Source organism: Lissotriton helveticus, chromosome 2_1 (assembly GCF_964261635.1).
Source record: "Lissotriton helveticus chromosome 2_1, aLisHel1.1, whole genome shotgun sequence".
Taxonomy (NCBI): domain Eukaryota; kingdom Metazoa; phylum Chordata; class Amphibia; order Caudata; family Salamandridae; genus Lissotriton; species Lissotriton helveticus.
Window position 1 is genome coordinate 2,078,077,981 of NC_136059.1, and position 13,337 is coordinate 2,078,091,317.

At 45.7% G+C, this 13,337-nt stretch overlaps 1 protein-coding gene across 3 annotated transcripts in view; it reads right to left on the bottom strand.

Annotated features, from left to right (window-relative positions):
- Positions 1-13,337, bottom strand: part of NEK1 (NIMA related kinase 1) — a 1,042,157-nt gene that overhangs the window by 24,865 nt on the left and 1,003,955 nt on the right. For all 3 annotated transcript variants that reach the window (XM_078677052.1, XM_078677050.1, XM_078677051.1), the window contains 2 exons: positions 3,794-3,927; positions 2,733-2,865 (listed from right to left, as the gene is read on the bottom strand). In XM_078677052.1, the coding sequence (XP_078533178.1) occupies positions 2,733-2,865; positions 3,794-3,927 (267 nt within the window). The remainder of the gene's footprint in view (positions 1-2,732; positions 2,866-3,793; positions 3,928-13,337) is intronic.

Consider the following 13,337-nt stretch of genomic DNA (forward strand, 5'->3'; position numbering starts at 1 on the left):
CCCCACCATATAACAACACAACAACACTACACTCTGCATGCTAATGATCGATGTTTGGTATTGGTATATTAGAGGCCACGATATACACGCTATTTGGAACTGGGAACTGAACTTCTAGTGTCAGAGAAAGTGTAAATGTGTACGCATTTACATACAAACTGTGTTGGGAATGTTTTATATATATATCTCAAGAATAAGATTTGTCTGATCTTTGCAAGTTTAACTGTTAACAAAAATCTAAATAAAGTAAATTTAAAGAAATTTAAAGGCTATAGGGGCTTCAATTATGGGGGAACCGGACTGGATGATTTCTGTAAATATGTATGCCTTACTCTCTGCAACTGGCAAAGGTAAACCAAAGATCTCAGACGTTTTGCCTATGATGAACTGAAAAGAAAGTCCTCAAAAGGGACTGCAAGGAATAATAAACTACAGCCTTAGTACATCAGTGTCTTAATAAAACGAAGGGAGTTTGCCACTCTACTGACATTGTTGGCATGACAAAAGCCTTAATGTGAAGCCTCCAAATTGCTTGCTGCAAGAACATGGCTACCTTACCCGTGTGTTCCACTATGTCCAATCAGCCCAGTCTCTAGGTAACTGCACAAATTGAGGAGGAACAGGTGCTGTGAACATCAGTGCCAAAAGAAACATTGAGGCCTTCTGCAGCAAAAGCGGGGTTGTTTTAGTAGCATTAGCAAGGTTGACCAGCAACAGGGCAGAAGCTATTAATAGAGGCAAAGTCGAAGGTCCCGCAGGTGTCTTGTGGTCCACCGGTGCACCATAGTGTGCAGGGAGATGAGAGAATAAGGCCAGCAAAGCCTTGGTGAAAGCCGCTACATATGCTCCTAAAAAAAGCTTTCTAAAATAATAATTCAGATTTGGGGGAAATGGAACCCACCTCATTTATAAAACCTGTGTCTTTGACAGGTGTTATTGTATTAATGTTATAATTAGATCAATCAGGTTCTCTGATTAAGTTCAGTAGAAAAGTAACTATGGGACACCACTTGCATATTTTTCCCGCTCTTACTTGTAAGTTTCTACACCTAAGCTTGCCTGATGGCTTAAGGAAATCTACCAAGTGAGGTCCGCATTAACCACAGCCATGTGCCTGGGTTAGGAGAAAATTGTCCAATCTGGACAATTTGCAGGACTCATTGATCCTAGGTAACTGAACACCAGTGAGCTCAAAATGGAAGATTCAGCCCCACACTGCATGCTTTATTTTGTCAGTGGGTAAACAAAAGAGGTTTTAGTACGAGCCCAAGAGAAGAGGGAAATTGCTGAGGCTGTTGACCTTCTCTCTTTGTACTGACTTTGTGGGGTCTACTAACGCCTCTTTTAATGGTAAAACAGGCTCAGAATTAGAAGACCTGGGATTCCATAAGCAAAATGACATTAGTCTCCCCAGATGGAAAAGGAAGTTCCAAGACCTCTGCAACCCTGTGAGTTACCATTGCTCCATGCCAGGACCGTGTGAGGAGTTCAGACCAGATCTAGGTGAATTATCAAGGTCATTGAAGTTTTGTAAATCTAAGTAGAGGGCAGCACCAGTGTAATGATGGGGAGTAAACTTTCCACCTCCTCATCATCGAAGACCGTTTGAGGTATGTGACCTGCATTGTCAATCAGATCTGAAAATGGCTCAAATTCTGGTAAACAGCAGACTTTGTGGTAGTGGAGCGGACAGGGTCGTTCTTCATAACAGGTCTGTACTTTCATTATACATCAGCTAATTAGGTGGGCATTCGCAGAAGAGGCATCTGACTCCACCGTAGACGAAAGAGTAGAGGGATTGTATGGTGCAGAGTGAAAAATGGGAAAGCTCCAAACAGAGTAGATCCGCTCCTAAGACAAAACTGTCAGAAGAACGCTACGGGCATGAAGGTGGCAAGAGGGAGGAGTCATTGTACCAATGCTTTGCATAATGGCTTCTATGGAGGCTGCAACCTACTGCCTGTGAAACACAGGACACATCTCTTTATGAGTCATTCCACAGTGAGGCCTGCCACTCCCTGAAAGGCTACTGGTGCATAAGGGAGCCTTTGCTGCACAATCTGGAGATGTGTTTAGGCCCCTGATAACACAGACAGACCTTGTGCGGCTCGGTAAATGACATCTCCCCGTTCAACATGGTTTAAAACTTGTATTGTTTGGTGGTGATGTCCCTGCAACATTGTCATTTGTTTGAAGACACCAAAAAGTGTTGCAATTCTTACATAAATCGGTGTGTAGATGTGGAGATATAAGTATATGCAGATATAAGACTATGTCACTCCATGTTGACATACTTGGGGAGGGACAGGGAGCAATGGAGGCCTATGGTGTCACATAGTGGTGCGAGGGAACTATGAAAGCCTTTTCTGCAGCCTGTCTGGCACCTGGGAGCACTCGAGAGGTGAGGAATCTGCGGAAAGATGTATGCATCAGAAAAGTACTTACTTAAAAACTGAATATGGAAGTGAGGTGCTGGTGGGAAGGTAAAGGGATAAGTAGGTAATATTGCTACCGGACATGTGATAGTCATTCTAAATAAACATACTCAAGTGGTATTGCATCTTTCCCCCCCAACTTGCATTGCAATATCTTGGTTTATTATTGCCAGCAGAGAAATTTAGAAAAATAGTTTTCAGAGTATCCTAATACAATGCATAAAAATGACACAAATAATTCTAGAGGATGATTCAGATTAACAAAAGTACAAATGCTACTAAAAACAGAATTGCTACCTTCTTGATAAGCTCCATCGGCCATAACCAAGTGAAGAATTTTAGGATACAAATGCTGATGTTCACTCCCCAAAATGTTCTCCACTATTGAAGAACAAATATCAATGCTCTCATCTTCATCCTCATGTATCGCCTAGAACAAAAAGATAAACTCGGTATACTCCTACACATACATTTCTGATTTAAACAATATTTGTAAAGCACAACACACAACATCTGCACAATTAGTTTGGGGACCTATTCTCCCTGGCTACAGGCGGTATGGAATTGTATTCTTCAACAGTTGTTCACTTCAAATAATCTTGAGCACTTGCTGGATCCCCCTGGTCTGAGCCACTCTGATTGGGTTCCACACATGGGAGTTTGCCTCTGTAGTAAATCCCTTTCTCAAACACACTTAACTCCTCCTACATTAAAGACCTCTGATTGGCAAGGTAGGATGATATTGGTAATTTTATGGTGAAATACAATGTAAACATTGTGCATGTGAGCCATCATCATCACTTGAAGGGGATTGTATTCATCGTATCAAATCAACAAGTGAAAAACAGAAATACCTAGGGTCTTGGAGTAAAGTAATATAAAAAAAGAGAGTAGTCGCTAATAACAATTACAGCAGTATTTGTAATTATATTTCATCAAGGGGCAAAATGAAAAACTTCAATAAAACCGAAATGTTAACATTTTGTTTATTATATTAATGGGCAGCGCTATTCTTGCTTTCTTGTTACACATGTTGATCAAAGTTCATCCCTTTTGTTTATTCCATATAAGAGCACTTAGCACATTTGGCACTAGCACCCACTGCGTCACTTTTTTATTGATTCTTTTTTCTTTGTCCATTGATTATTTATACTATTTGGCTACAAACATTGCTATAATTGTTATTAGGAACCACTGTCCTTTTTGATATGATGATCATATTCATAGAACTACTGTTCGCCAATAAAGTATAATAGAACAAACACTATTTATACCTTATTAAATATGAGTTAGAACACCATAGTGTAAGAACAAACGGCTCTTTAAGACATAGAACTAGACCAAGTTTTACCACAGACCTTTATTTTATTGTAAACCTCAATAAATTTATCGAAGCCTATGTCCTGCTCCAGGTTATATCTCAGCTCTTCTAGGTGACAAAACACGCTGTCACCTTCATCACAATGACTAGCAGCATCACCATCACTGTCATCTACAAGAAAAGCAAGACAGAGCACAAGATGCATATTATTAAAAAATAAAGATGTCTGAAAATCACAAACACTAACAAAAGGAAAATAAATTAATGCAGTTAGAAGGGACAGTAAGTACAGTGCATAATATTATTGATGCATAATCTGTGCAATATTTAATCAACTCCAAGAAATTATTAACAAATGTATGACAGACAACTTTTCAGTACGCTGGAAAGTACTCCACTCCACCAACTTACAAGGTGTCTTTAAAAACAAAGTTACTTACCTGTAATTATGCTTTTCTATCATGGGTATCTTCATTATGGGCATAGGTATTAGGATGTGTGTGGGATATTCCCACGAGTCCACAATTATTTCAAAACATTTAAAAAATAATATATTATGTTCAAACAGGTTAAAAAATAAATTAATCAACTTGCCTAATTGAGCCCCAGAGTTCCTATAGTGACAGGGCTACAGGGTCATGCAGGAATCATCACCAGTAGCGATGTATCTGCTTCATGAGGGTGTTGTCAGATAAGCCTAATTTTCAATTGAAAAAATACAGAGCCAGGAAAAGTACAGAATTGGAAACAACTCTTAGCAAATTATCCATGCAGATCCTCAGTACCTATGTCATCATGGAAAAATAAGTTAATTACCAATAATAAAGGCAATAGAGTAAAACTTGGTGGCTGGGACTGTAGGAGAGTAGGGTCCGCTTTCCTATGGTCACCCCATTTTTTTGCTTCACTGGTTTTCGACTTAATGTGGCTGTGGGCCTGCTAATCAGACCCACAGCCCTGCTGTTCTCTCTCTAAATTTCACACCATGTACTTTAGGTACATCACCAATTGGGATTTGGGTCACTCTTGTGAGTCCCTGTACAGTGTACTATAGGTACCCAGGGCATAGGTGCACCCAAGGTCTACCAGGGGCTGGAGCATATCTTATGCCACCCCTTGCTGGCCATCCAAACTGACACAACTGGCTGATCACTCAGCTGGGGCAAGGTCGTGTAATCAACCCTTGCTTAGGTATAGTATTCCTATACCTACCCTTATATATAGACACATATGCACCCATAAGTCACTCCTATGGCAGGCCTTAACAATCCTGAAGGCAGAGTGCTTGGTTGTATGTGAGATGGTGCTCTAGCATGAGCTGAGCCTGTCTGCAGCTTTCGGAACCATGTCCTTATAGCTGTTCTATGATATAGCCATACCATATACTCTTAAGTGCATTATGAACCTCGCGGTTAAATGCGATCTTTGGTTTGGCTTTATCAAAACATGTCATGTACGGTGTCATACGCTTTGGAATACTACCCCCTCGCCAGTTCTGGCGACGGGGGTAGCATTCCACCCTTCTAGAGGGAGAAGACATGTTGTTCCTACTAATCCCGGTCAAAGTTAACCAGAGCCTCAGCATCACAAAATGGATGCTGCTGCCACAGACAAAAGTCTGACCTCCTGCTACTGGGAGTCCTTCCAGCGAGGGAGGCTTGGACAATAGGTATCCTGTCTTGGGAGGTGCTAGCAACACCCCAGACAGGTTATAGTGTATTGGGGCAGGGAGGGCTGAATGAAATGAGACACTGCCTGTGGCACACAAGGTGTCCCATGCATAGTTCAGTTCAAACCGGTGCTGGGGCACTCCAGCCCCAGCTCTGGCGCGAAACTGGACAAAGGGAATAGGGTGTAACCACCCCCGTCCTGGGTCCCACCCATAGGAGGGACCTAGCAGGTAACCCAGCCCCTAAATTTGGTACATAGGTAGGAGCTGAGTCCCAAGACTTTAGATCTATCCTGACTGAAACTTTGAAACAAAACTCTGGACCTTCGACGATCTACTTTGCAAGAAGACGACTGAAGAATCTCCATTGTGGTCAAGGAGTGACCACCCTGTGCAAGCAGGCACCATCCAGCGATCAACGGTTTGCTTTGTCGACGCTCCTGCCGGAGCCCGAGCACAGAGCCTGACAAGACCCGGACTTCAAGACTTCTAACAGCCCGATCCACAGTCACAGCAGAGCTGAGACCCGTGTAGGCGACGAGAGACGTGGGACCGGCCGTCTTGGAAAGCCAGCAAATTGCTTTCCGTGCAACTTCTGAGGCACCCTCGAAGTTGTGCATTGGGGATTGAGAAGAGTTGGCGAGAGGAGTTGGCCTAACGGCTAGGGCGCTCGACCTCGGACCTGGAGGAACTGGGTTCGAGTCTCGGTAACGACGCCAAAACGTCCTGTGATTCTGGGCAAATCACTTAATCTCCCCGTCCCTAAAATGAATGTGTGTCCGTCCTCATGTAACGTAACTGGTGCTATGTAAAGCGCTCTGATACCTGATTCGGTTCGGGTCTAGTTTGCGCTATATAAAACTCTCCCCAAAAAAAACAACAAAAAAAAGAAGCCCCAGCCCCGAGCACCAACTGCACCGAAGATCAGCCCTCCACACTCCACGAGTTCTGCATGGGGCCCTTCTGCATTTTCCTGCTCTACGCATCTGTCCGGTCACTTGCCCTTTGGCTAGTGGCCTCTGTGATGACGAACCTTTGAATTTACAATGCTGGTCTGGTTGCTCCAGACTGGCCTCTGCTTCCCTAAAAAGGAGAAGCTCATCAGACCTTGCTGGTCTGATCAAGAAGCCATCTTCGATTCCTGCGTGGGTTGCCTTTGCCAAGGCTTGTTGACTCCAATCCAGAAGCCGACACCGCCGACAGCGAGAGCCTTCGTGGGACAGTCCGTATCCAGCTCCTGGTCATTGTCGACACCTCCTGGTCCACGTGGCTGCAGAGACAAGCTTCACGACATCACCTGATTGCTTCGCGACATCGCCTGGTTCCTTCCTGGTTCCTTCCTGGTCACTGGCTAGTGACCCAGACTCTGTCCCCTCTGCTTTCAGGTACTCTTCATCCTCGTTCCGCCTTGGATCCACCGGACACTTCTCTCCTGGTCGCCTGCAGCATCTTTCTCCAAGGCTCCATAGGAATCAGCGACGAAACCCGACACACTTTGACACCTATGCACCCGCTTCCTGTGGGTGAGGTAACACGAGTATTTCGGTACTCCTGTGGGTATTGACTATCCTAGTGTCCTAGTTTCAAGTAGCTTTTCCCTAGTCCATCCGGAAGTGTCCTAAAAGAACTAGTTTCCAATTCTTTCGTTCCCATTCTAACTCTATGGTAATTTGCGTGCGTGTAAAGACACTGCACGAGCATCCCGTGGGCCTTCTGCTCCCTATCCTTTGGTAGTACAGCGTAGCCCCAGCGATTCTCCAGGCCCTAGGCCTTTCCTTTGTTCGTGACGTGGTTCTTATACCACTATTTTAGTATATGGTTCGAAGTGCCCCATGGGCATTACTGTATTTTGTGCAACTTATTGTATTTTAATTAAGTATCTTGTTATGTGATGGTGCCTCTGACCTCATAAAGAGTTCAGAGGATTGTGTTAGAAATAAATACATATATATTTTGATATACAACCTGTGTGGTGTCCTTTCACTTGGTATTAAAGGGGTTACATATGGTAAAACAGCTGGCTTCACATCCCCTCTTGAGTTTAGCCTAAGACTGCTTTGTCCATGCTACCACTAGGATAGCTGGTCTATAAGGTTGACTTTACAACCATCACCATAAGGGTTGTTTGCACTGGTGCAAGGTGCTCACTATATTTCCTGTACCCCGTCAGGAAACAAAGTAAAAAAAAAAACCAGTAAAATTGAGCCAGATTGGTAGCAGCTTTCCAGAGCATAAATATGATACTGTATTTTTAAGGTAGCTCGAAGCTCCCGTCATCGTGCCCTAAAATAAAAATTATTTTTTTGTGGGTTCTGGGACAGCATCCTTGACTTCTACCTCTTCTTGTATTAAAATGCCTTTAGTTTTGTACTATTAAGCTTAGACTTGATGTATTTAATAGAATATGCATTTATAAACAATTTTGTTCTATTTCTGAACTTTTTGTTAATATTTTGCCAGAGGAATGACTTGGCTTTTTGTTAACTGTCCCTAGTGTGAGAAGACTGCACAGAAAGACCCTTACACCTACACTGCGGCTGAGCACGAGTTTTTTCCAAATAGGTCAAGAAAACCCCTTATAGTCAAGAATGCATGAAACTATTAAGCAAGCAGTATGATACTAGAAAATTGCAGATCAGAAACACACTTCTCCTCTCCAACTCAGCCAAACTACGTCTATCTGATTGCAGGGTCCACAGTACTAGTGATTTAAAAATCGTCATAACTGCAAACACCGTTCAAAGACACTGCGAAAGGTTAAAAGAAAGAAAAATCAAAAAGCCCTCTTTTATGAGGGTAGACTGTCAACTAAAGTCACGCGTCAAAGAAGCAGTGTATAAAAGGTACTCCTCCACCCTATTACATTCAGCCATATCAAAAAAAGCAGGCCTGTTGGAGATCTGCCATAGCCCAGTAGGCTGCAGTGCAGCATCATTACGAAGTCTCTTCAGGGAGACTATGTAAAGGTTTTCCAATGACCAACCAAAGCATATATTTGAGGAGCTGCAAGATGTGTTAAAGGGTCTAGCTGATGAGGAATATGCTACTTACCAGTATGTATCTGTTCTTGGCATGTAGGGCTGCTGACATTTATATCTATGCATAGATCGCCGCCTAGTGTTGGGTCCGGATGATTGCACATTGTTGTCCTGGAAGAGTCTTCGAAGTATCACGAGATAGGTGGCTCCTCCCTGGACTACAGTGCGCATGGGCATCCCCTCCATGCTCAGATTGTTTTTCGCCATTGTGGCAGAGATGGGGTGTGATAGAGTAAGTGATGACCATGCATGAGAATAATTATGTGAATTCTGAATGCTACAGCTGCGACAGGCACCGGGGAGGAGGGCGGGCGATATAAATGTCAGCAGCCCTACATGCCAAGAACAGATGCATACTGGTAAGTAGCATATTCCGTTCGAGGCATGTGGGCTGCTGAATTTATATCTATGCATAGAATAAATAGTAGTACCCTCCTTAGCGGCGGTTGCCCGTGCCAGCTGCAGCAGTCTGAAAAAGAGTTCTGAGAACAGCCTGACCTACAGCAGCTTGCTGTTTGGAGTGTACATCCACGCAGTAGTGTTTGGTGAATGTGTGTATGGTGGTCCATGTGGCTGCTCTACATATGTCCTCTAGAGGGATGTTACCTAGGAAAGCCATGGATGCCGCCAACTTGCGCGTGGAATGCGCTCTTGGGGGAACTGTTAACGTGCGTTTAGCCTTATGATAACAGATTTGGATGCATTTAACAATCCATCTGGCTATGCCTGATTTCGAAACTGGGTTGCCCTTGTGTTGTGGAGAGAAGGCAACAAACAGTTGTTTAGTTTTCCTGAAATCCTTAGTCCTGTCTATGTAATACAGGAGAGCCCTTTTGACATCTAGTGTGTGCAGTGCTCTGTCTGCCACTGAATCAGGATTTGGGAAGAATACAGGTAGTTCAATAGTTTGGTTGATGTGGAACTGTGACACTACCTTGGGCATGAATTTAGGGTTGGTGCGCAGCACAACCCTATTAGCATGTATCTGAATGAAAGGTTCCTGAATGGTGAGGGCTTGCAGCTCGCTAACCCGTCTTAGCGACGTAATTGCCACCAGAAAAGCCACTTTCCATGTAAGAAATTGTATCTCACAAGAGTGAAGAGGCTCAAATGGTGGGCCCATGAGCCTGGTGAGGACTATGTTGAGGTTCCAGACAGGCGAAGGTGGGTGTCTTGGAGGAATGACCCTTTTAAGTCCCTCCATAAAAGCCTTAATGGCTGGCACTCTGAAAAGGGATAGGTGCTGTCTATTTTGGAGATAAGCTGCCATTGCTGCTAAATGTATCCTGATGGAACTATACGCTAGATTACACTTCTATAGGTGTAGCAAGTAACTTATGATGTTTTGCGTGGAAGCATCAAGCGGATTTATGTTGTTATTAGAGCAATAGATAACAAAATGCTTCCATTTGGCCTCGTAGCAGGCCCGTGTGGTAGGGCGCCTAGCCTCCTTTATGATGTCCATGCAGTCAGGGGGCAGGTTTAAGTAGCCAAACTCTATGACCTCAGGAGCCATATTGCAAGGCTCAACTGCTGTGGATCCGGGTGCTGAATGTCTCCATGGCTCTGAGTGAGGAGACTGGGTGTGAGTCTGAGGCGCTTGTGGGGAACCACGGAGACTTCGAGGAACGTGGTGTACCACGCTTGCCTTGCCCACGTTGGAGCAACCAGGATGAGCGTCATGGAGTGTTGCCTCAGTTTGCGTGCCACTAGCGGTATGAGTGGAGCTGGAGGAAAGGCGTACGCAAATCTGTTCGACCAGTTCATCCATATCGCATTGCCCTGAGACTGCGGGTGTGGGAACCTGGCGGCGAAGGTGCGGCATTTTGCGTTTTCGTGTGTGGCGAAGAGGTCTATCTCTGGATGACCCCACCGTTGGAAGTACGGCTGGAGCACCGAGGGGTGCATCTCCCACTCGTGCATTTGATGGCTGTGTCTGCTGAGCAAGTCCGCCATCTGGTTGTCCTTTCCTGGGAGGTGTTCCGCCAGGAGGAACATGTTCCTCTGAATGGCCCACTTCCACATGCATTGTGCTAGGTGTGACAATTGTGGAGAGTGTGTCCCCCCTTGCTTCTGGATGTAATACATCGCAGTCATGTTGTCTGTCTGGATCAACACGACTTTGTTGCAGAGATGCAACTTGAACGCCTTCATCGCCATGAAGATTGCCATCAGTTCCAGCAGGTTGATGTGCATCTTTTGCTGTTGCGGTGTCCAAAGTCCCTGCACTGTGTAATGGAGGACATGCGCTCCCCAGCCCTGGAGAGATGCGTCCGTCGTTCGTACTATTTGTGGTACAGGCTCCTGGAACGGTCGTCCCCTGCAAAGGTTTTGTGTGTTCCACCAATGCAGAGAGTTGTATGCACGACCGGTCACCAACACTAGGTCTTTTAGTTGTCCTTGAGCCTGGTTCCACTGTTGCGCTAAGCATTCCTGGAGCGGACGCCTGTGTAGCCTCGCGTGAGGGACTATAAAGATGCAAGAGGCCATCATGCCTATTAGTTGCATGAAAACCTGCGCTGGGAGTGAGTGTTGTGGCCTGAACCTTTGAATCAGCACCTGCATGCTGTTGACTTTCGCTAAGTTGGGGTGCGCCGTGGCAGCGAGCGTGTTTATTTCTGCGCCTAGGTACTGCTGTACGTGTGCGGGCTGCAGATGTGACTTTTGGTAATTGAGCAAAAATCCCAGACTGTGTAGGAGGTGGATTGTTCGGGACATGTGGTCGGCACACTGCTGGGCTGACTTTGCTTGTACTAGCCAGTCGTCCAGATACGGATAGACATGGATGTGCTGTCTCCGAAGATGCGCGGCCACGGTCGCCAAACACTTTGTAAACACTCTGGGGGCCGTGGTGACCCCGAAAGGCAGGACCTTAAACTGGTAATGCTGGTTGTTGATGGTGAACCTGAGATATTTCCTGTGACTGGGGTGAATGGGAATGTGGAAATAGGCATCCTTTAGATCTAGGGTTGCTAGGAAATCTCGTTGCCTGAGCAACGGCAGAACTTGCTGTAACGTGAGCATGTGAAAGTGTTCTGATAGGATATAGTGGTTTAGGGGCCTGAGGTCTAGGATGGGCCTGAGGGATCCGTCCTTCTTTGGGATTAAAAAATACAGAGAGTACACCCCTGTACCTTGTTGTTCTACAGGCACGAGCTCTAGAGCCCCTTTTTGCAGCCTGGAGATGACTTCTTGCTGCAATAAGTGCATGTGCTCTGCGGACATAGGACGGTGCCTTGGGGGTATGTTGGGTGGAGTGGAAGTTAGCTCTAGACAATAGCCGTGTTGTATAAGTTGTCTCACCCACCTGTCCGTGGTTATGCTTTCCCAGACTGGCAGGAACTGCTGGAGTCTCCCCCCGACCGGTGTTATATGGGCAGGGGGCAGTGACAAGACGTCACTGCTTGTTAGTGGCGGAGGATATGGCATTATTATTTCCACGTCCCCTGCCTTTGGTGCTGTTTCCACGGTATCCACCCCTATTGTTCTTGTTATAGGTGGACTGCGTGCCCCCCTTGTTGTACTGGGTTTGTTGTGACGCTTGTCCTCTCGAGGCTCCCCTGTTACCGGAGCGACGAAAGGAACATTCCCTGAACTGCTGAGACTGCAGAGCCCCCATGGATTTCGCAGTTTCAGTGTCCTTTTTAATTTTCTCAAGAGTGGTGTCTACTTCTGGACCAAAGAGGAAGTCAGGGTTCACTGGCTGATTGAGCAGGTTAGTCTGGATTTCTGATTTAAATCCAGAGATGCGGAGCCAGGCATGCCTCCTTAGCATAACGCTACTGTTAATGGCCCTAGCTGCTCGTCGGCTGCATCTAACGCGCACTTAATGGACGCGTTGGAGATTAACTTTCCCTCCTGTATAAGCATTTCTGCTCCCTCCTTATAAGTATCTGGCAGGTGTTGAAGGAGCTGCTCTAAAGTGTCATAGTGTGCCCTGTCATATCTTGCTAACAGGGCTTGGTTATTGGAGATCCTCCAAATATTAGCAGCTTGAGCAGCCACACGTTTCCCAGAGGCTTCGAAGATCTTGGATTCTTTGTCCGGAGGAGGAGCATCACCCGTTGTTTGCGAGTCGCTCTCTTGCGAGCATTAGCCACCACCAAGGAGTCCAGGGGGAGTTGGCCCTTGATGTAGGTAGGGTCTACAGGCGCAGGCCGGTACTTCCGTTCAATTCTTGGGTTTACCACCCTTGCCTTAGTGGGCTCTTTAAAAATGTCACTTGCATGTTTGAGCACACCTTTGAGCATAGGCAGAGTTTTTACAGATCTTTCTGATGTGGAGAATGTATCAAAAAGGAAGTCCTCCTCCACAGGGTCAGCGTGCATATCTACGTCATGGTTATGTGCCGCCCTTTCAATGAGTGCGTTGAACGCAGCAGTGTCTTCAGCAGGGGAAGTTTTGACCGCATATGACTGAGTGTCAGGGGTGGTGTGAGGTTCATCAGGGTCAACAGTGTCAGCCCATGGCTGGGACTCATCTTGATCTGTGTCCATGGGGTAGTTAAACTGCTCATCATTGTCCTCTTCCCCCACGTCCTCAGTGACCGTCGTGGGTGAGTAGGAATAGCCTTGCCTATATGTGTGTATAGGCTCAAAAAGAATTGGAGAGGTAGTGGAGTCCCTCTTTTTCTTGAGTGGTATTTTGTAAGGCTCCATAGGTGTTTCAGGTCTGATTTTTCGTTTGTAAACGGTGAGCCTGCCTGATTCGGAGTCGATGTATAATTTTGACTGTTCGTCATAGCTTGGTGGCTGGAACTGAACGTCTTCGGTCCGAGGCTGGTCGGGTGCAGCTACTGACGTGGACTTGGATGAGTCGGTAGCTTTTTGGAGGTGCACAGCCTTAGGTCTAGCCGTCGGGGGGGAGTCCGTATT